The sequence below is a fragment of the Onychomys torridus genome, chromosome 14 (assembly GCF_903995425.1).
Source record: "Onychomys torridus chromosome 14, mOncTor1.1, whole genome shotgun sequence".
NCBI classification, from domain to species: Eukaryota; Metazoa; Chordata; class Mammalia; order Rodentia; family Cricetidae; genus Onychomys; species Onychomys torridus.
In genome coordinates, this window is record NC_050456.1 from 42725361 (window position 1) to 42748667 (window position 23307).

The following is a 23307-nucleotide window of genomic DNA, read 5'->3' on the forward strand; positions in this document are numbered from 1 at the left end:
ACTGTAGTGTCAGAGAAGTTCCATTGCAAGTGGCAGGCTAGCAGAATGATTCAATGGAGGACTCCAGCTAGACTGCTGGGGTCAAATCCTGGCTCTGACACTTACTACCTTGTGACTGTGGGCGTTTCCCTCATTTTCTACAGCTCAGCTTTGTCTCATCTGTTAAGTGATGATGATAATAATTTCAATTTCACGGGACCATTGTTAGACTTAAATGAGCGTAAAGGACCTGGCACATAGCAAGTGCCAAGTAAGTGCAAAATATAATAATTATGATGCTGCGTGCCTTTGTTCTGCATAGCTTCCCTGGAGATTCTGTTCCTGCTTGGCTCATTCTCGGTTTCTCCCCTACTGGGTTTTCTGTTTGTAACCCATGCAGGGGTAGGCAGGCTTCCCTGGAATCCTCATTAGACCAGCTGTCCCCAGCTCAGTCTGAGAACCAGAATGGTTGACAAGGTCTGTAAGTTTTACTGGACTTCGGGTAGGGATGCCACATCTGCTTGAACAGAGAAAGGTTTATCCTGCCTTGTTCCTGCATTGACCATAACCCTTTGCCCCATTCTTATGCTAATGACCACCATTTTGGAGGCAGGAGGTTGGGTAGTACATTTCCATATCATCTTAGTCTGGACACACCAGAGCACTGATACAGACAAGGAGGGTGTCTGTGTCTGCCTTTCTGACATTATTGAACAGATTCCTGATCTCAGTTATATTGTGCAGATACCAACATCTTTCATTGTCCGTGCCCTGCCTTGGGCTGGCTCCTGCTAAAGGACTCCCCAGTCATCACCGGTACCTTCATGACTCATAGTGAGATACCATCATCACAAGACCTCCAAGGGCTTCAAGAGCCAGGGTTCTCCTAGCGAGGCACCATCTCCTACTGAGATCAGTAGTCCTTTAGACTCCTACCTTTGCCTCCCTCTTCAGGCTAGTCTGTGCCTGGGTGAATGGTAGCTGTTGGTTCTCTCATCCCTAACCCTCCCATTCTGCCTAGTAAGCTGGGGTTCTCCTAATTCAAAGTGACTCTGTGAGAAGTCCTGAGTTCTCTTGTTTACTGCCTGACACTGTACTCTCCACTTCAAAGCCCCCTTTACCTGGCCAAACAGAATCTCTTCTTTTCTTTTCACTCTTGTGGCTCATTTTCTTACAGTCTTCCTGTCCTTATTCTTTCCCCCCATGTGCACACTCCATCATCATTTCCCTAGTACAAATTTGCTCCTTCCATACATCAAGTTCCCATGTCTCTACCACAAGGAAGTAGGGGCTAAGTTCTTAATATCTTGTTTGTGGACAATTGAAATGATTTTATATTTAAAATGATATTTTAAGGCTTTAAGACACATCAACAAGCACTTTGGAAAATATATGGAGTTTTTTTTCTTTTTTTTTTTGTGTGTGTCTTTGTTAGTAAGGCTTTTTTGGCCATATATAAAAATATTTCTCATTAATTAAACTTACTTATTTATCAATATTAGAGATGATTAGAAATTGGCAGAATATCCTGTTTTATTTTTTGTCAAATTGTAAGAAGGCAATATCTCCCACCAATTTCTTTGGCATCTTTAATATCTACATTTCAGATTTTGGTCTCATTTTTATTGTAGATAGTACTTATGGATGTAGATGATGGGGTGTTTTAAAACTAAGTTCGGGAGTGATTCTTGCTAAGTCACATAGCAGGAATTTTTTTGCAAGTCTTGTTAAATGTGGAATGAATGTTGCGTGAATGGAGTCCTCTGTGAAAATCTTTATTAAACTTCTTGAGGTCAGACATCAAGAATGGATGCCCAATACATGGTTGAATTATTGAAGAAGTCATCTCAGGTTGGTTCAAGAACAGGCTGTTTTCAATCTCTACTCTCTTCAGTGGAACTATCAGTGGGCCTCCACTAGATTTCAGTAATGAAAGCATACTGGAAAGACGTGAGAAATACATTTCTTGTTTCATTTTTCTCCTCACAGTGGGAAGAGAACCTCAGCAGGGGTTTAGATGGTTGCAGTCCCATGGAAGACATGTACTGAATATTTTTGGTTTTGAAATGATGCTTTTTAGTGAGTCCTTTCCTAGATTAGTGGTGGTGGTGGAAGGGGGGAAAATAAGAGAGAACGTTTGGAAGTCTTTCCATCTCCACTCTGGAAAGTTTCGGTCTAACTTGCCTGTGTTACAGGATGCTGTGGCTCTTTGCTTCCCTCAGAGGCTTCAGCAGCAGCCTGTTTAGACACCCACAGTCCCCTTGGTCTCTACCCAATAGAAATTAGTTTGAAAGCCGCACGCTCTCAAGTAATGTTTTTCTGTTGCTGGGTTCTGCGTTTTATTGTCCAGACATCCTACAGAGCTGATGGCTGTGGGAATTTGCAGAGAACATTCAGAGAAGCAGGCATGGGGGGGGGGGTGGGGCCAGGGGATGTAGCCTAGTGGTAGAATGCTTACCTCACACGTGCAATCTCAGTACCACCAAATGAATGAATGAATGAATGAATGAATGAATGAATGAATGAATAAAGAGGCTACAATGGCCATTTTTCCAAAGACCTCACTTATCTTTCTTTTCAAACCCCAGAGTTGTTGAGGACAAGGTCCTATTCTATGGAGGAAGAGGAGGGAACTAGAAAGCTACCATTGTTTAGGTGAGGGAAAGAAAGCTGGGAGGCACAGAGCTGTCATGAGAGACTCACAGGACAGACGTATCCTCTCTTTGTGAGGAAGAATGTCTGCTGAGAAGACACAGATGAAGAAGAAAGGGATTACTTGGCAGAGCAGTGACCTCAGCTATCATAAGCATTAGAACAGATGCTGCCAGCTGTCAATCACACGGGGGCACACTTCTTTGGCTTCCTCATTAGGTGAGGTTGGGGAGGAGGAGGGCATTCCTTTGAAGATTCTGCAATGTTGTGGAAGAGGGTTTTAGGGAGAAACAGTGGAGTGTGGAGAAAACCAACACCATCAGAATGTGTGGAGAAGCCAGGCTCAGCCTCAGCCCTGCTCCTGTGTGGCTAGGTATGCTGTGTATGTTTTTAGAAGTAATAGTTTTTGCAGCCTGTGCATTTGGTCATGGGCTGCAGGCCTGGAACCACTGATGGACCTAAAACCACAGGGCAAGAGCAGCAGAGCCATGAAGTGTCAGAGCCAGCAAGAACAAGGGTTCTGTTTTCTGAAGAAGTCCTGAGGGGCTTATCTTCTCCTGTCTAATTCAGCAACCATTCGCTGATGGGGAGACTATGGATCAATGAATCCAAAAGAAAGGAAAACATTATGGGTTATTCTTTCTCATTCGTTTAAACTAACAGAGATTTCAGCTCTCTTTAAACAGAGCATCAAGAATGTGTTGAGGAGTAAAGAGGAGGCCACCCCTGGGTTAAACTACCAATGAGGAAACATACTAACCTTTGTGTGAAGGTATGCCCACGTGCAAAGGACAGTGTCATTAAATCTGCCCGGTGAGACTGGAGTGATGGAGACACGTGAGGTTTCAGAGGACTTTTGACAACGAGGATGAATTAATTGAACCCTGAGCTTGGTAATGCCGCATTGGTTTAATTGGAGTGAGCCAGTTCACACATTGAGCATTTCTCTGGGAATTTCAAATCTCCTCATCTTGAACTGTGAAGCCCCGGGATGGAATTGGACTGTGGTGGTTTCTGGAGAGGTTGCTTGAAGCCGTCCGATGGCATCTTTCATGTTTCACAGTATTTGAAAGGATCTTGGTTCACCTCTCAAAGGAAGGCATTGTTTTCCGCTGCAAGTGATCAGCGCCCCGTGTGTTACAATTAGACCTTTGTTTCTCATGACTCTGCAATGCAGGGCCTGCAAAGTACACAAATAAACACATCACCTTCTGCATTGTGATGAAGGGACTTGGACAACTCCCTCGATCCTACACACATTGTTTGGACTCGTCTAACAGATTTTTGTTTTGCACTTTTTTGTTTGTTTGTTTTTTTGAGCTGAGGATCGAACCCAGGGCCTTGCTCTTGCTAGGCAAGTGCTCTACCACTGAGCTAAATTCCCAACCCTTGTTTTGCACTTTTTGAATCCATAAAGATAAATATAATTAGCCACCAAGATCCAGTTGGGATCCATTGTGATTAATTTTTTTTTTTTTTTTGAGCTGAGGATTGAACCCAGGACCTTGCGCTTGCTAGGCAAGCACTCTACCACTGAGCTAAATCCCCAACCCCATTGTGAATAATTTTTTAGATTGAAAATTTTTTTTTTCACCTTGAAAATTTCATGTATGAATATGGATAGTTACACAATTTCCACCCCACCTTCTCCCTGCCGTCCCTCTGGAATTCATTACCTCTTCTTTAAAAAAGTGTTACATATATGTGCATATGTTCATATAAATATAGCCTGCTGAGTGCATTTGGTGTTTCTCATACGTGTATGTGCTTAGGGTGTCCACTTGGATTGGATAAGCCTTCAGGGGTAATACTGATTTCCCTCTTTCAGAAGCCATTAGTTGCTTATAGCTCTTCATTAGGAGCAGAGCCTTATGAAATTTCCCCCACTCATACTGGCATGTGAACTGGTGCTGTAACTGTGCAGGACTTGTATAGGTGACAGCACTTTTGGGAGGTCTTGGGTACAGCTTCTGTCATACATAGTAGACACTATTTCACAGCAGATACCCAGTCCTCTCTCTGGCTCCTATAGTCTTTTCCTACCTCTGTGATGTTCCCTGGACTTGGGTGTATGGGGTTCTGTTGTAGATGTTATGTTATTGTGGTTGGGGTTGGATGAGAGGTGAGGGGCACACCTACCTGGGGATACAGTGCATGTATTAGAAGGCAGTTGGGAATTTACACTGGTTTAGTAAAGTGTCAGTAGTAGGTTCTTTTCTAGGGTCTATGACCTTCACCCATGAGTAACTGGCTTAGAGGTTTATGGTACCAGGTATAATTCCCTCCTGTCAAGTGGGATTTAAATCCAATGAGATGGCTGTTGGTTGCCCCCAAGATACAAATGCCACTATTGTACTGTAGAGATATATTGCCATGATGGTTATTTTTTGTGGTTCATAGACTTTACAGTTGGGTAGGACTGTTGATTTCTTTTCTCCCTTGAGAGATTGCATAGCACTTTTGCATACTATGAGAGCTAGCCCTCAGGTAGGAGGCTTCCAGGTCAGTTCGAGTTTGATTCCTCCAATGCTTTTGATGTTTGGGGTGTCTTCAGAAATAGGTTCTTAACCTTTCAGTTCTGGGAGGAAACCAAGGGCAATAGCAATATCCTACAGTGAGAGTCTTCAAATTGCACAACCAACATGTTGAAGGGAAGTTTCCACTGGGAATAACTTTAAGAATCACTTCATGTCAAAATATATTTAGACAACCTGTTTACATCTCAAGAATTGGTTGGCTCTCTGAATTGGCTTCAATCTGGCAATGTAAAAGGGGAGTGGGGTTTGAAGGTATCCTTTGGCTGAGTCAGGTACTTCTCAAGGTTGGTGATCAAGGAACCTCTTAAATAGACCTGTCATAGCTGTGTTAGAAGATCAGCACTCACAAATGCCAAGTGGAGCCAGACCTCTGGCTTCACAGCTGTACCCACCAGACCCAATGTATAATCATCCCTTGATGTGCAATGATAATCACCAAGTGGGATGCCTGGTCCAGATGGCCTTCCATGCTTCAGTGCATGGCCCCTCTGGGTATGGATGATGTGCAATAGAGCAATGTGGGCATGTAAGTGGGTGGAAATTTTCTAATGTGCCACAATAATAACAATGCTGAATCCTATCGCTGCTCAGCTTCCTCTAGAACTTCAGCCCACGCAGCAGCCTACTTGGTTCACATTCCAATGTGAATGCTAGACAATTAGCAACTGATAATGAAAAATGCCATGGGAACCAGTGGGAAAATAATAGCTTACTCCAAGGATATAATGAAATGAAATTAGCACAGACAGTAAAACAGACAATTTATGGTGTCTTTTTTTTTTTCTTTTTGTAATTAAAAAGAACCAGTAAATACTTAGAGTAGAGAAATCTGAGAATTGATTAGACTCCCCCATCTGCTTTGGAAGAGGCTTTTTTCCCCACCCAGAAATCCATCTAGAGGAGCTGCCTCATTGGGAGGCACTCTTGCTAAGGTCCAATAGTATGAAAAGTTCCTGTTTTATTTGAAAATCATGACAGTTTTGTTGCCATTGTTACCTAAGTGGCTGTCATATGGTCTGGGCCTTAGGAAGGGATGCTACACTAGATACTTGATTTTAGTGTTAGGTTATACAGCTTTGCTTTTGGATGAAGTATCAATAGCTTTTGATGTTTGCAACTAACAAATTCTGAGCAACAAGATGAACTTACAAGTATCTTTCTGAACACAAGAAAATGTGTTGTGCATGAAATTAGAAGTTGAAATGCCTTTAAATCTTCCATATCTAGATGTCTCATTCTCTGCTTCACAATAGCCTTGAACATTTAACCCTATACATTATTTTTTGTGGGTGGGCAAAACTTTAAAAATGAAGCATTTCATAATAATCATTAAAGTATTATAATTGCTCTAGGATGCAAGAAAGTGGCTTAATTTTTTTCCCAAAAAGGGATTGGATTAGTTTCAAACAATTCTGTTAAAATTTCAGTCTCCCTGTGTGGGTAGTCTTCTGTGAGTTGAAAAATAAAGAAGTCATAAACAAATCAAAATTAAATTCACTCCAAATGTTCTCCAAATGCATTTGTTTTGGAGTGTTGAAGAAAGTTGAATATTATTCTCCTAAGATATTTTATTCATCTGAAGTAGATGAATCTATCCACTTCTGTCTATTTGAAAATTAAATTGTCCCAATTGATCTAAAAGAAACCCATCCCAACAAGTACAGAGACCCACAGCTGGACAATGTGCAGAGAGTGAGAGACCTTGGAACACTCTGTTCTAGATAGGATGCCTCCATCAATTCCTTCCCGTCAAGACTGAGGGAGCCTGCAGAAGAGAAGGCAGAAAGATTGTTAAGAGTCAGTGGGGATGGAGGACACCAAGGAAACAAGGCCTGCTAGCAACAACAGGACTGATGCAGCTATGAACTCAGAGAGACTGAGGCAGCATGCACAGGGCCTACACAGGTCTAAGCCAGATGGAGCCTTAGTACTGAGTGAAGTTAAGCCCTGTCTCTAACCTGGAAGCTGTTTCCAATCGAAAACCACTTGCTATCAGTTTTCTTCAACAGAATCTCACTGGGGAAACAAACCACTCTTAGGGGCAGTCCTCATGCCCAGCAGTAGATGGCCAACACAAACAGTACTCAGTGGTATTTTTGCAGTGAGTATGTATATATGTATGTATGCAAGCATGCATGCATGCATGTATTTATTTAGTCTCACAATGTTTTGTCTGGGCATTTTTTTTAAACCTTACAGGTCTTTTGCTTATATATTATGCTTTCTGATTTTGCGTTTTTATGGGATTCGTGTGTGTGTGTGTGTGTGTGTGTGTGTGTGTGTGTGAGAGAGAGAGAGAGAGAGAGAGAGAGAGAGAGAGAGAGAGAGAGAATGAATGAATGAATGTGTATCTCTGTGTCTGTATGTGTTTCATGTGTTCTTTCTTTGTCTCTCTTTTTTTCCTATTTGGTTATTTTGTCTAATTCTGGTTTGTTTTTATTTTATTTTATTTACATTTTTTTAGATGCCTGTTTGTTTTTCAATGAGAGAGAGAAAGAGTCGGGGGATTTGAATGGGTAGGGAGGTGCGGAGGATCTGGGATAAGTTGGGGGAGGGGAAACCATGATCTATAAGCTCCCAGGTTTTCATAAGATATGTTTTTATTGGGCATATGTTCCCAGTTTTATCATGGAATTCTATTAAGCTGAGTAATATCAGATGGTAATAAATACAGTCGCCCCATGTTAACTATTCAGGTTTCTTTGCAAAGGCTAAATTGTACAAGGCCCATATATTGCTCAATTAAATTTGGCTACAAGAGCATGCTAATAAGATACTGACAGTCTAGAAATGTTGGCAGTGGCTTTAAAAACTGGCAGAATAACCTAATCCCTTGAGCTTTTTTTCTATCTTCTTTTCCTTCTGGGAAGATGAAGGATGTCTGGGCCAGTAGAGAGCTGTCACAGTGTCTAGGGGAACTCAAACCATGGAGGAAAGACCCCAAGCCTCAGAGCTTCCATTTGGGGGGTACATTGCTGCCTTTCTGTCATTTTCAAGTGTTACTTCCAAACTGTTATCCTTGAGCATTAAGGGAAAAGTGATTGAGCTTGCTTGATGAGTCTTGACTTGTAGAGGGGTGTGTGTGTGTGTGTGTGTGTGTGTGTGTGTGTGTGTGTGTGTATGTGTGTGTGTATATGTGTGAGTGTGTGTGTGTGTGTGTGTGTGTGTAAGCTAAGTGAGAATTTGTATTTGGACATGTAAATCAGATAGGTTAGACCACTTAATTTTCAGAAGAAGATGGACACATTTCAACACATATATTACTATATTAAAGATAGCACTCTGTGCGGCCCCCAAATGTATTCTCAAGTGTTTTGGGAGATGATTGGTTGCTAGTGACTCCATATGTTGCTGTGTTTTATTTTGGAACATGTTAAAATCTCACTTAGGTTTCATTAAGCCATTCCTTTCCCCCTATTTTTTGAAAAGTCTATTTCTTACTTCCAAAGAATTTGTTTGAACATGTAGTTAACTTCCCCTTGTTAGCTATTCCTAGGACAAAGGTTTAGGTGGGGCCACACACTTCCTCACAGCGTGTGGACACAAGTGTGGATGCATGTCTACACGTATGAAATATTTTACAATTCTAAAGTTATCGTTTATCTCTGAATGCTATTGAGTATATATTATTTAATTATGCCCAAATTTAGAACCACAACACAATATGCTTTCAAATATCAAAGATGTTTGTTTATTTTTATTGTAGAATATTGTATAGGGGAAGGAGTGGGAATTACAGCTGTTATTTGATAGGGATTCTGTTTTTTTTTTTTTTTAAAAAAAACAGAACATTTTTCATTTTTTAAAAATTTTATTTTATGTGCATTAGTGCTTTGCCATGGGTTTCAGGTCCCCTGGAACTGGAGTTATAGACAGTTGTGAGCTGCCACGTGGGTGCTGAGAACTGAACCTAGGTCCTCTGGAAGAACAGTCAGTGCTCTTAACTGCTGAACCATCTCTCCAGCCCCTTGATAAGAATTCTTAAGTAGTTTATTGAACCTGTGCACACTCTCTCTCTCTCTCTCTCTCTCTCTCTCTCTCTCTCTCTCTCTCTCTCCTGCAATGTGTGCATATGCTTGCATGTTGTATATGCAGGTATACTTATTTGTGTGTCCACATGTGGAGGTCAGGCATTGACTTTAGTTTTCCACCTTGTTCTTTGAGCCAGGGTCTCTCACCGGACCTTGCCAGCAGTCGTCTTGCATCTGCCTAGGGCTGGAGTCACAGGTGTGGACAGCCTCGCCCCCACTTTTCCAAGCCCTTTGGGGATCAAACTCAGGTCTTCATGCTTGTATAACTGTGGTAGCCCCCTAGGTTTCTAGTGGCCGTACTCAGCAGGATTGCATAAGAGAATGATTGGACCACAGGCCTGGGTACCAGGTGTTTATAAGGGTCTACACTTGACTGTAACTAGCAAGTGGGGCCGGTCTTTTGATCCACCCTTTGGCATTGTTATAAATAGACCTTTGGAATAAAGTTCTGGGTTGGTGCATAAGTATCCAGACTCACTCCAGTCTATCCTGTGTTTTCTCTCTGTTTCTCTTCACTCTATCTCTAAGTCTCTTATCCCTCCTTCTTCAAGAGTCCCTGGGGTGAATAAGTGTGGGGGCCAGTCCCCCACATATAACTTATGTGTTTTATCTATTGAGCCATCTCTTCAGCACCTTCTTTCTTTCTTTTCTTCTCTTTCTTTCTTTCTTTCTTTCTTTCTTTCTTTCTTTCTTTCTTTCTTCCTCCCTCCCTCCCTCCCTCCCTTCCTCCCTCCCTTATTCCCTCCCTTCCTTCCGCCATGTGAATTGTCTTTATTTAGGTATGCATCCACACTTCAGCATTTAGTGCTCCTGAGCGGAGTGGGAACTGTGGCAGTGAGCCGGGTCCACTGATGAGAAAACGCTGTGACACAGAGCTCCTTGGGGTCCCTGCTGAGGGCCTGAAGAGCAACGCAGAAACCAGAGTCCGCAGGATCAGGGCCTCGTGTTCCAGCTGTCCAGCTTCACATCAGGGTGACCACGAGACCCCTGTGCAAACCTCTTCAATGTGTAAAAGCTAAGTGATAAGTAGAAAAGAAACTGACTCAGAACCATGCGTGCTTAGGACTTTGTGGGTGGCCTTTCTCTAGGCCTAACCACCAAGGACCCTAAGCTCTGCCAGGTCTGAGTAGCCCCTTGACTACTCTGTTCACCTCAAGACCTGAGCTCAAAGCTGGTGGTGGTGGCAGGCTGAGGAACAGTAATCCCTTCCCAGAATGGTGGCTGGCGCTAAGTGAGTGAGGCCTGGTTCTTGGAAACTCATTTGATTTTTTTGGGCCATAGAAAGTGTCAGGTTGTGATGGGCACCAAGGGAGTTAAGGAAGAGGGAGGAAGCATTACTGTTGTATGATATTTATTTATTTGTGTTCTGACAAATAAAGATTGCCTGGAGATCAGAGGACAGAGTTAGCCATAGAGGCCAGGCAGTGGTAGTACACACTATTTTTTTTTTTTTTTTTTTTTTTTGGTTTTTCGAGACAGGGTTTCTCTGTGTAGTTTTGGCACCTGTCCTGGATCTCCCTCTGTAGACCAGGCTGGCCTCAAACTCACAGAGATCCACCTGGCTCTGTGGCCTCAAACTCACAGAGATCCACTCTGCCTCCTGCGTGCTGGGATTAAAGGTGCACACACCTTTAATCCCAGCATTTGGGAGGAGGAAGCAGGAAGATAAGGGGTTCAAGGCCACCCTGGGCTACACTAGATTGAACCAGTCTAAAAGAGAAATAAGCCGGACAGTAGTGATGCATGCCTTTAATCCCAGCACTAGGGAAGTGGAGACAGTAATATAAGGCAGGTGGAGACAGGATCTCAGCCCCGGCCCCCCTTTTCAGCCTGAGGATCTGGAGAGATAAGAAGTTCCAAGTGGCTGCTCCTTTGCTCCTCTGATCTTTCAGGTTGTTACCCTGATTATTTGACTCTTGGTTTTTATTGATAAGACTAATTAGGATCATGCTTCACATTATCCCTTTATAAAGGTGGGGAGAAAAAATGGGAAGCTCGGAATCTTCACTAAAGGCCAATTTCAGAGGGATTGGAGGATTATAAGCTTCATCAGGGTGGGAGTGGAAGAATGGGGACAGGAGAGTGGCTGTGAAGGCATAGTACTTTTTAAGAAAGAAAGCAGGGGTGCAGCCAGAGCACCCCAAATCCAGAAGTAGTCCCATGGGCTGCTCCCTGAAGCCTGACTGTTTGCTCTAAGGGCTACTATGTGGTGGTGGCTGGCCGGCAGGATGGAGCCAGCATTAGGCGATTGTGTGATGTGTTTTGTGCTTGCTTATAGTTGTTCGTTGTGCCCGCCACTCCTGATGGGCACGCCTTCTTGATTCAAGTAGGTGGACATTTGTTACACTCATCAGGGAGATGCTCCACAGCACAACTTAGGTATTTCAAATGGTCAAGAAATTAGGATCAGTATGGTATCTCAGGATGATGTCTGAGTGAGCTTCCTCCTCTCTAGGACTTTGAGGTCCTAAAAGATGTCTCTAGAAAATGCACTCCTGTGGAAAATGAAGAGCTAGGTTGGATGGGGGAACAGGAGGCTGGAGCTTTGGTGACTAATTGCTGTCACGCTGTCCTTTTGGCAGCTGCGGTCGCCTCTTGTTCTTTTTTTTTTTTTTTTTAGACATCACCACACATTGAAGTTCCTGCAGGATGACTGCGATACTGTGGGAATTGTGCCACTTTGCCAGCACTGCCATGGCTCTTCAGTCTACCACTCCATTTGAACTACTCACACCACTCATGTTGACTTTTGTTAGAAATGTTGCAGACGAAGCACTTCTGCAGACGTGGGTTCGCATTCGATTTTAAGGCTTATGTTCATTTTTCATAAATTGTTCTTGAAGAGCCAATGGCCATCCCTGTCTTTCTTTTTAAGTGTCACGTCTTCACTGTCCTCTAGACCCCAGCCAACTGTGCCCTTACCCACTCCTTTCTGACCTCCTTTCAGCTCTTCCTAGAGTCAGTGAGTTTGAGGGACTTTCAGTTCAGAGCCTGTGGTGGCTGCCGTCCTACATGGCGTCTCTCCTTCTTTGTTGTTTTCAGTGAGGTTTCTCATGCTTCCTGGAGTAGTGCTGGGAAAGTTTATACCTAAGAAATGAAGCTTCTGATCTTTCTTCTGCTGTCGCTGTCCAGTTATTTCTGGTTTCAGCCTTACTATTTCTGTTAAATGTTGTTTTCACTGTCTTTTTCCCCCAGTTCTTGTGAGTCAGATGGCTTTAGTTGACCATGGAGGGGGGGAATTATAAACGTCCAGAGACTATGACACAAGAGACTTCTCTCTCTCACTCTATGCTCTACTGGCTCCTTGGGCTCTTGCTTGAAAACCAACAGATGGAGCCTTCCAGGGGCTTGCCAGAGATACAGCTAACTTTGAGGAAGTTTTCAACATGAACTATGTGACCGAACTTCACAGCCATCTGATTTCCAATTTAGTAATTACTGGAATAATTAGATGAGTTACTCTGCAGATGGCTCTTAAGTTTCATGACATATGTGTCCTTGTCATCCATAACAGATGATATATGGAATATTTGTTCTTCACTATGATCTGATATATGTGATGCAAAATGCCTTTAAGGTTTTTCCCTCTAAGCTTCTAATTTTGTGTAGACCCAAGTGAAACATCAGACTTGCCTTGGCTTGCATTGTCAGAACTATTGGCTTGCTGTGTGTGTTCAATGGTGCGCGTCAACTGCAGCACCGTGCTGATGGTAGTCCTCAGGACTCTTACAGTATTTAAACTCTTTATAATTTTAAATGTTGAATAATAAAATTACAGAATGTTCAAACACAAAGATCATCACTTATAACAAATCTTAGAAAACTAGAATGATTTTCCTCATATGCTTCCTTCCAGGCTTTCTAAAAATGGTATTTTTGGAATTTTAAGCTTATTTTTTTTAAATTAAAATTCATATACTATAAATACGTACTTTAAAAAATTAAGATTAAAATTTTGGGAGGAATTTCCTACATGTGTACTATGTTCACATCTCTTTAAAAAATACAGATAGAAAAGCAGTTTATTCCATTATCAGCATGTACACAGTCAGTCACGGTGAATAACAGTCTCAATGGTAAGACAGGTCAACCGAAATGGAGTGGGCAAGTACACAGTTAGCTGGGGTCTAGAGGACAGTGAAGATGTGACACTTAAAAGGTAGGTAAGAATGGTCATTGGCTCCTCGAGAACAATTTATGAAAAATGAATATTGTATTAATCAGGGTTCTCTAGAGTCACAGAAATTATGGAACAAATCTCTCTGAGAGAGAAAAAAAAACATATAAAGGGAATTTATTAGACTAACAAACAGCTGCAGTCCAACTAATCCAACAGTGGCCAGCTATGAATGGAAAGTCCAAGAATCCAGTAGTTGCTCAGTCCCACAAGGCTGGGTGTCTCAGCTGGTCTTCTGTATATGCTGGAATCCCAAAGAAGCAGACTCTAATGCCAGTGAAAGAATGGATGTGTATGGTGATATTTTATTTGTATGTTAATAAATAAAGATTGGGGGTTGGGGATTTAGCTTAGCAGTAGAGGGTTCAATCCTCAGCTCTGGCAAAAATAAATAAATAAATAAATAAATAAATAAATAAATAAATAAATAAAGCTTGCCTGGAGATCAGGGGGGAAAGGCCAGCCATTTTAAGTAAACAAGAAGTCAGGCAGCACACGCCTTTAATCCTTTAGCAGGCAGGATCTCTGTGTGTTCAAGGCCACACTAAGGGAACAGAGCCACCATGAGGAGACACACGCCTTTAATCCCAGTACCAACCACAGAGGCCTGGAGGTCTGTACAAACAGAAAGTGACAGTGGGTAGACAGGAGTAATGTGCGTTTGAAGGCTGCAGAGTGGGTGAGGGAAGGTTGGCTGGTGGTTTTCCCTTTCCCTGATCTAAGGCTTTCACCCCTATATTTGGCTCCATGTTTTCTTTTTTCTTCCACCCCCCCAACCCAGAGCCTTGCACTTGCTAGGCAAGCGCTCTACCACTGAGCTAAATCCCCAACCCCAGGCTCCATGTTTTCTAGTTAATAATAATTTTTCTATTTAAAAATTCATCTACAGATGTGCTGACAAGGTGAGGGCAAGAAGGGTTCCTTCTTCCATTGTCCTTATACAGGCTTCCAGCGGGAGGTGTGGTCCAGATTAAAGGAATTATTAATAAAATCAAACCCAGAGCCAGGTATTGGGGTGAATGCTGAAAGATCAGAGAGAGACAGAAATAGGCCACAGCTAACCTCACCAACTTCTCAGCCCATCCTGTTTCCTCAAACTAGAAGCCTCTTTGTTTTTATATCCGAATGGATCTCAGCTGAACTGCTGCTAGAAGCCTAAAAGCTTAACCAGGCTCTAGTTCCTGGTTTTCATGCCTTATATACTTTCCTGCTTCCTGCCAACACTTCCTGGGATTAAAGGCGTGTCAGCATGCCTGACTATTTCCAATGTGGCTTTAAACTCACAGAGATCCAGTCAGATCTCTGCTTCCAGAATGCTAGGATTAAAGGCGTGTGTGCCACCATTTTCTAGCCTCTGTATCTAGTGGCTGTCTGTTCTTTGACCCCAGATAAGTTTATTAAGGTGCACAATATATTGGGGGACACAATACTGCCACAAGCACTCATGTTAATTATAATCCTCATTTCTGCAACTAGTCATGTGGGCACACTTGGTGGAAGGAGAGAAATGATTCACACAGTTGTCCTTTGACTTCCGACCTTGCCCCTCCCTCGGCAAATATGCATCTAATTGCACCTCTGCAGCAGGCGCAGAAGTAAAGATGTTAGGGCGGGGCATCTTTCTGCCATCTTGGTGCCAGTGGAGGCCTGCTGGGAACAGGACTTCTAAAAGGCAAATATGTCTGGAAGGCTTTGGTGCAAGTCCATTTTTGCTGACTATAAGCGAGGTCTCCAGAACCAGAGAGAGCACACAGTTCTTCCTTAAATTGAAGGTGTTTATACTGGAGATGAAATGGAATTCTATTTGGGGGGCAAGAGATGTGCTTATGTGTAGAAAGCAAAACAAACAAACAAACAAAAAACAAAAACAAAACAACAACAACACAGTGACGCCTGGAGGCAAACCAAACAAAACCCAAGTGATCTAGGGAAAAGTAACTTGGTCCCATGGAAACAGTGGTATGGCTCACGCCAAATTCCGAAGCAACCTTCCTGCAAACGCCATTGGACACAGAATCCATATGATGCTGTACCCTTCCCGGATTTAAACTAATGAAAGTAAAGAAATAAAAGTGGATTTGTGGAAAAAAAGTAAAGATGTTAGTTAATAAATGTAAATTAAAAAAAATCCCTCTTTCCTTAAACATAAAATGCAAAATTGAAAACAGAAAAACAGCTTCAAAGTTTCACGGGAAACGGAGCCGTAGATTCTGGCTCGCATTTTTGTCTGGAGAATGCCAGCCTGTAGGAAAACATAAACCCTCACCCAACCACGGGCTGGGGTAGCAGCGCACCAAGGATGGCTTCAGCTGGCGGTGGCCGGTCCTAGGGTAACGTTGGCAGGCTCTGTTCTCTAACACCGCTGCGCCATCACATGGAGAAATCTGGAGTGACCAGCAGTGGGCGGTGTCATGAGGCAGGGGTGGTGCTGGGAGTGGACTTTCGTTGTTACCAGTGTCTGAGGCTGGGTGATCCGGTCTTCCAGGATACGGGTGCCCGAGGCTGGGTGATCTGAGCCATGGTCTTCCAGGATCCAGGCAGACTGCGGCTCACTCCAATGCAGTTCTAGTGCGGTTTTTTTTGAGTATTCACAGGGGGCTGTACCTCCCACTGATTGGCTGCTGCTGGCCCTGGAAGCTAGGGTCGGTCAGACCAGAGATGTTTGTACCACCGGTTGTGAGACACCGAGGGTATCGCTGAAGAACACATATGGTGGGACACCTTTGGAGATGGGGTTTTCTCACTTCAGCAAGACACTTTAGTGTGGATAAGAAAGACGTATCTGTAGTGGGGTGTAGTTTAAAATGCAGGAGGCAGTCGTGCCTTTGGGAGGTCAGAAGGGGGTTTCCGATCTGCTGGATCTGGGGCTACAGACCGCTGTGAGCCACTGTGGATGTCGGGAAGTGAACTCAGATCCTCTGCAAGGCAGAGAAGTGTTCTAAATCACTGATCAATCTCTCCAATCCCAGCTGTATTTATTTTTACTTGTTTTAATTTAGGAAATGGAAGTACAAAGAACTTATTAGTTTGTCCAAGGCCAGCCAGATAATAAATAGAGCCTAATTTCAGCTGGGTACTGGGATTGATGACACTCTGTGTGTGTGTGTGTGTGTGTGTGTGTGTGTGTGTGTGTGTGTGAACGCACAGAGGGCTGAGATGACCTTGGCTGTCTGGCACCATCTTATCTCCCTGAGACAGGATCTTTCTCTCAGAATCAAGAACGGTTCTCTTGTCTTCACCCCATAGAGTGCTGGACTTAAAGAAGTTGTGCTCTTATCCCAGAGGATTCCCAGAGAGCTTCTGGTCTCAGGTTAATGTAGCAATTTTGGTTTTTCGAGAGACAGGATTTCTCTGTATAGCCCTAGCTGTCCTGGAACTCGACTTGTAGACCAGGCTGGCCCTGAACTCACAGAGATCCGCCTACCTCTGCCGCCTGAGTGCTGGGATCAAAGGTGTGTGCCACTACTGCCTGGTTTATGTTGCAGTTTCAAAGAGTAGATTTTAACACCAGCAAAGGAATGCCTCAGTAGCAGGTTAGATGAATCTTCCAAAGAGAATGAAGGCAAATAGGTAAAAGGCAAAAACTTCCATATCCCTTTATGTGGGCTGCCACCAGAAGCTGGGGCCCTGATTTAGGGTGGGTCTTGTCATCTCTTATGATCCATTCAAGAAAATCCCTCACAGGTGGGCCCAACTTCTTAGGTTTTAGTTGATTCCAGATGTAGTCAAATTGACAAGTACAATTAGCCATAACAAAGGGCTAATGTTTCTCTTATGATCCTGTTTCCTTAAGCTTCATGCACATTTTTCTGCCACTATTCTCTCTTATGGACATTTGTTCTATAATAGATTCCTTTGTACATATTGACTTCTAGATTTTTTTTAACTGAATGTTATCTTGGCTAAAATGTCTCTTACAGGAGTCTTCTCTAAGCTGGATGTGGTGTTCCTGTTTGATGTGCTCATAGCAGAGTTAAAGAACTAAATATCAGGGGCTGTTTAAAGTATGTGGAGTTATGTCACCATCCTATTGCGCATTTGGGTCCTCAAAAACATATCCAGGAAATGACTTTTTCTACCTTTGCCAACATTGATGGACGTATCCTTAAAATCTTTCTCAAGTTGCTCAATTTATATGCTTCTGGCAGTTGTATTTTATAGTAGCATGGGTTTATAGTCCTGGACAACCATTTGTAGCTCGTTTGAAGAATCTGTCTTCATGTTTGTGAAAATGAATACCAGGCTCGTGATAGGAACAAGAAGATGTTGCAGGGTATTCACCAGAGAAGACTGTTCAGACACAGGTTTAAGCCATAGAAAATCTTTATTAGCTGGCCAGTGACTACACTGGGTGCTCAGGATCCCAATGTAGCCCCAAGCCTTCCTCACGGTGAGCTTTTTAGGACAAAAATCATGTTCTGGGTTGATGTTGATATACTTCAGTTAACAAGAACAGTTAGCCAAAGCAGAACCATAGAAGCCCCCAAACCATAGTACATTTTGAGACTTTCCCAGAGCTATATAGACTTTTTATGGATTAGGCCTCTGTTTTAGTTTTGGCAGGTGGTACTGTCTCCAGGCTGAGTTTTATAGCCTGAATGGTACTTCCATCATGGAGTTAGTTGGGCTAAGGTCTGAGGCCCTGTTACGAAGAATGGTGTTCTATGTTGAAGAAACCCCACCTGCAAAGATATGAGGTCTGTCATGTGAGAAATCTGCCTGAGTGAGGTGTGAACCCAGTCACAGCCCCTGCCTGTCCCTTTAGCAAGGGACAGGCTGCAGAGTGTTTGTCGTTCTAATGAGTTTGAGTACTGGATCTGTTCGGTTTTAAGAACCAAAAGTTGAGTCATTGTAATAGTGATGATGTTTTTTTCCCCCTCCTCTTGATATTCTTGCCAGTTACTCCTGCAGCCATTGGCTTCCTGTCTGCCATAGGGGTTTTCATTGTCCTTCTGACTGTCCTTGCACTCTTCATCAACAAGAAGCTGTACTCTGAAACCATCAGAGACCATCCGCATCTGGAACAAAGAGGGAAGAAGAGAAAGCAGTCTTTGAGAGCCGAGACTGGGGGCCACACAGGACTGGGTAAGCACCACGTTTTATGTTCTTCTGAGCCAGGCAGCCTGCTGCTGTTTGAAGAGCTAGAAAGTGGCACTCTTTCCAAGGTGGCCCCATCAGGATTCACAGCTGAGCTGGCCAATAATAAACAGCACCACCAAGGATGCCTTAACTCTTCCCAGTGTCCTTAGAGCTGATGGGGAAAGACTTACCTCCACTTCCCATCCTTTATGCTCTTTAGACCTTTAGTTTGAAGACATCCTTCTCCCCCGCTCCCAGTAATCCTGAAGGAGAAAAAGTTCATTGACAAGAATCTGTAAGTATTTCATCTTCATGATGGAACAATACTGAATTGTTGCTCCTTTAGCTGTTTTTGAGATATTCAGTGTTTGAGGACCATTTCCACTTTGGAGCACAGAAGCCCCCTTTCCAGAGAGAAAATTGTAGTTTCCATATCTAACTCTATTTGATGAGGGGGAAGTCATATGATGAGATGACTTCTTGCTCTTGAAGGACATACTCTTTCAGTTGCTTAAGTATAGAATTTGGTGATGAAGGACAGCATCACAGGGTCCAGGTTGTCACCCGGGAAGATGAGACATGGATAGGCAGCTTTCTTGCTCTTAGTAGCCAGATTCTCAACTTCCTCTCACATGCCCTTCAGGTTCTTTATTGGAACTGGTCAAGGAGCAACTTTGCATGCTCTTTGGGGTAGGTCCTAGCCCGTGACAACACCCTCCAATTCCAAGGGCGTTGTAGAAGAGCATTTGATGGAGCAGCTTCTGTAGCCAGGCATAGTTCAGCTTTATTGATAGTGTTTAGCTATGTAGCTTGGTACATTTTCTCAGTATGACTCTGTGTCTAGCTGGCAACTCCTTGGCCCTTCCTCTTCCCAGAATTCTCAATTTGGTCGCCCTACCTGTATTTCCTGCCTGGTTACTGGCCAATCAGCATTTTATTAAACCAGTCTGAGTGACAAATCTTTATAGTGTACAAGAGGATTATTCCACAGCATCCCCCCTTTTTTTTGTCTAATTAAAAAGGAAGGTTTTAACTTTAACATAGTAAGATTATATACAACAAAAACAAGTAAGAATTATAGTAACACTAGCTAATCTACTTGCATTTGGCAAAATTAGAAAAAATACTTATCTATCTTATCTTGGTGAGTCTAAGGTTTTGTATCTAATTTACTTTCTGTTGTAACTAAGGGAAGCTATAATTACAACTATTTGGTCTTAAACTCCATCAGAGACCCCAGAAGGGTGAAATGTTACCTAATGACAGGGACCTCAAGCTGCCTGAACAGTCATCCAAATTTCCTCTGCAATATTGGGGCATCCAACTCTGGCCCATAAATGTCTGTCAGATTTTCCTGTGAAGCAGGGAATTCTGTAGGACTGCCCTATCTTGTTTTGGTGAAGTTCAGCAGTCACCTTGCTTGTATCCTGCTGGTCCAGTTTGGACAGTAACCGTCTGCACTTGAGACAAGGACAGTTCATTTTCCCACATGACTAGCTTTTGCCATATGAAATTTCTTTGATGCCCATCATCCTTTGTGAAGTAATTGGTGCTGCGAGGAGCAGATGTGTTTCACTGTCGAGAAAAGTCTAATTTCTTAAGACATTAAGACATTTAAATGCCATTTCTTCCTTCCTTCCTTCCTTTCTTTCTTTCTTTCTTTCTTTCTTTCTTTCTTTCTTTCTTTCTTTTTTTGAGACAGGGTTTCTCTGTGTAGCTTTGCTGGCCTTGAACTCACAGAGATCCGCCTGGCTCTGCCTCCCGAGTGCTGGGATTAAAGGCGTGTGCCACCACCACCACCCGGCTTAAATGCCATTTCTATAGGTCTTTGAAGTGTTTAAAGATTGCCTATCTTGAAATCATACCTAACATGAGTATAAATTTGCTACTATAGATGACTATTAATCTATATTTCTTTTTTAAAAAAATTTTTATTTTGTTTTTATGTGCACTTGTGTTTTTGCCAAGGGTGTCAGGTCCCCTGAAACTGGAGTTACAGACAGGTGTGAGCTGCCATGTGGGTGCTGGGAATTGGACTTGGGTCCTCTGGAAGAAGAGTCAGCACTTTTAACCCCTGAGCCACCTCTCCAGCCCTAATCTGTATTTCTTAATTATATATTACATTTTTAAATGAGCTGCATAAACACAATACTTTAAACAAAAGTAGAAATATACATACAGTATAACAAAATTAACTTCACATTTGAATCAATAAACCAAAATCCATACTAATATAAAATATGTAAGATTAATAGTTGTTTTAGTTAAAGTAGATTCAACAGTCTGCCTTTTTATCCTGTCATTTCTATATCCCCCTTTTTTCTTTTCAGGATAAGATCCCTGAATCTACTCTCCTTTGTTTAACTTTTTCCTGACCATTATCCATAACAACTTTTACCCAACCCCCACTAAATGATAACAAATACCACATGACCCATTTTTGGGAATGTGTGTATAGTTTTCTAGACTACTTTCTGATGACCGGGGGCACTAGGAATCTTTGGGGGGGGGCCCTGAGAAAATTTAGGATAATTGTTAAGTCTTTGCTGGAGTATTCCATGAGGGTGGATCATCTCAGTCAGCAGCCTGGAAGCTGTTCTGGATATTGAATCACTTGGGCAATGGTTTTCACTGATGTCTGGTACCCTTGCTCTGAAAATTTACAAACTTTTAAAGGTAACACACATATCTATATTAGTATAAGTATAGATTGTCCATTGTACACAAGTCACCAAAGATGATTTTTTTGTTTTATGTTCGAACAGGTAAAAATATACATCATATGTTTTGTAGTTCTTTTAGGTTTATTTCTTTACGTTTGTAACCAGATTTTTCAGGGGCTTTTCCTTAAGCAAACCTGATTTTTCTGAACCAAGAATGAATCCACAGCTTCTCATTTCCTGTGCAAACAAAAACATATCCTCTACCCCAAAGTAATATATCTTTTGACTTAAATTTTGAAGTCAAGGCAATTTTAAAATATATAGGTTGGATTAATCCAACAACATTTATCATCAAATGTCTCTTAGCAGCTGTTGCTCCTTCCTCAGCTGTCAAACAACTCAAAGACAACACAATAACACATAGTATCCAGACTTCCTGTGTATTTTCCATCTTTACATGGCTTTTTAATATTACTTTACTCCCTTTTAAAGAACTTTGTTATTTTAAAACTATATATCTCTTTTGTATGACTGTCTATATCTTCTCTTTTCTCCCCCAAATCTATGTATATTTTAAAACACACTGTGAACCATTTACAGGTTTTTTATTTTATTTTTTAAAGATTTATTTATTTATTATGTATACAGAAGAGGGTGCCAGGTCTCACTATAGATGGTTGTGAGCCACCATGTGGTTGCTGGGAATTGAACTCAGGACCTCTGGAGGAGCAGTTGGTGCTCTTAACCTCTGAGCCATCTCTCCAGCCTGGTGGGTTTTTTTTTTGTTGTTGTTGTTTTTGTTTGTTTGTTTTTGTTTGTTTGTTTGTTTTTTTAATCTGAATCTGTCTTTACTGCATATCTTTATCTTTTTTCTGACCACATGAGTCTTTAAATTGCTAAGCAGCATGGCTAGGATCACAGTGGCTGGGTCCACCCCATTCCTTGGCTTCCTGAAAGTCTAGCTACATGGTAGAGGTACTGGCATGAGCCAAATATATTGTCTCCAACTTTGGGGAGTTTCTAGGTCCATGCTACCACTGATTAGCTTGCTGTAGGCTGCTCATAAATATCATACAAGTGTTTGGTAGCAGGGTCTCTTAAAAGAGCTGTGTGGGTTTTTGTTTTTGTTTTTGTTTTATTTTGTTTTGTTTTTTGCCGCTAATGCTGAGTCAGGAAGCCATCTCTTAAAGGTATTGTGCCTCTGCTTGCTGCTAGAAAACAGCCTACCCAAGAAAAAACTGGTTACCAAGAAGCCAAATTTGACTATGCTTTTATGTGTTTAGAATCCTTTTTCAAGCTTTTGTCAGATTTTACATGGAAACGCCAGTACCACCTTAGAATGCCATATGTAGGCAGAAGTTTCTGTCTCACCAGCAACTTCTAAATACCTAGAAGCTGCTTCTCAAATAATTGACTCAGAGGCTTGATAGTACTTATAATGCTCATCCAGTAAGCTCAGGCTTATTACTAACTAGCTCTTATACTTAAATTAACCCATAATTCTTATCTATGTTTAGCCGTGTGGCTTGGTACCTTTTCTCAGCATGACATTCTTATCTTGCTTCCTCTGTATCTGGTTGGTGACTCCCTGACTCCACCCTTCCTCTTCCCAGAATTCTCAGCTTGGCCTTGCTGCCTATACTTCCTGCCTGGTTACTGGCCAATCAGCATTTTATTAAACTAATTTGAGTGACAAATCTTTATAGTGTACAAGAGTATTTTATTCCACAGCAGGCAAAAAACACCTCTGGAGTGGCTGGAGGCTCAGTTCCAGTTTTATAGATATCTCCGGGACTCCTTGAATTTTCACAACATAGCAGCAACTGGTTTCTGAGCGCAGACTCACAGAGAGTAAGGAGGAGCCACAGTTTCCTTTTACAACCTCATCCACAAAGTCACACATTGTCATTTCTGTTCTCTTCTGCTTTTCACTGACTCAAGTCTATGCCCAGAGGACGAGGAGTCAGGCTTCACTTGTGGAGGGATGGAGTATCAAGGAGTGTGTGAGCATGTTTTAAGTCACTGTGGAGTCAGTCATGGGAAACGGTGCAGCTGTTGGGTGGTGCTGCTGTTGCCCTGCTCTTTTGAACTCCACTCGAGACATCTGACTCATCTTTACAAAATAGAACAGAATATTTTATGGAGTTTGTCATGTAAAATCGGGGACTTGCACATCCTTTAGCACTACT

The 23307-nt window shown here is 42.3% G+C and overlaps 1 protein-coding gene and 1 pseudogene across 2 annotated transcripts in view; one reads left to right on the plus strand and one right to left on the minus strand.

Annotated features, from left to right (window-relative positions):
• The window catches only part of Syt16 (synaptotagmin 16), a 259361-nt gene that overhangs the window by 109126 nt on the left and 126928 nt on the right, over positions 1–23307 (plus strand). The window contains exon 2 of one of the 2 annotated variants that reach the window (XM_036206626.1): positions 18276–18461. In XM_036206626.1, the coding sequence (XP_036062519.1) occupies positions 18276–18461 (186 nt within the window). Of the gene's footprint in view, positions 1–18275; positions 18462–23307 lie in introns of those variants that run through there. The other variant, XM_036206624.1, reaches the window with a different exon arrangement.
• Positions 11752–12254, minus strand: LOC118595607 (annotated as a pseudogene).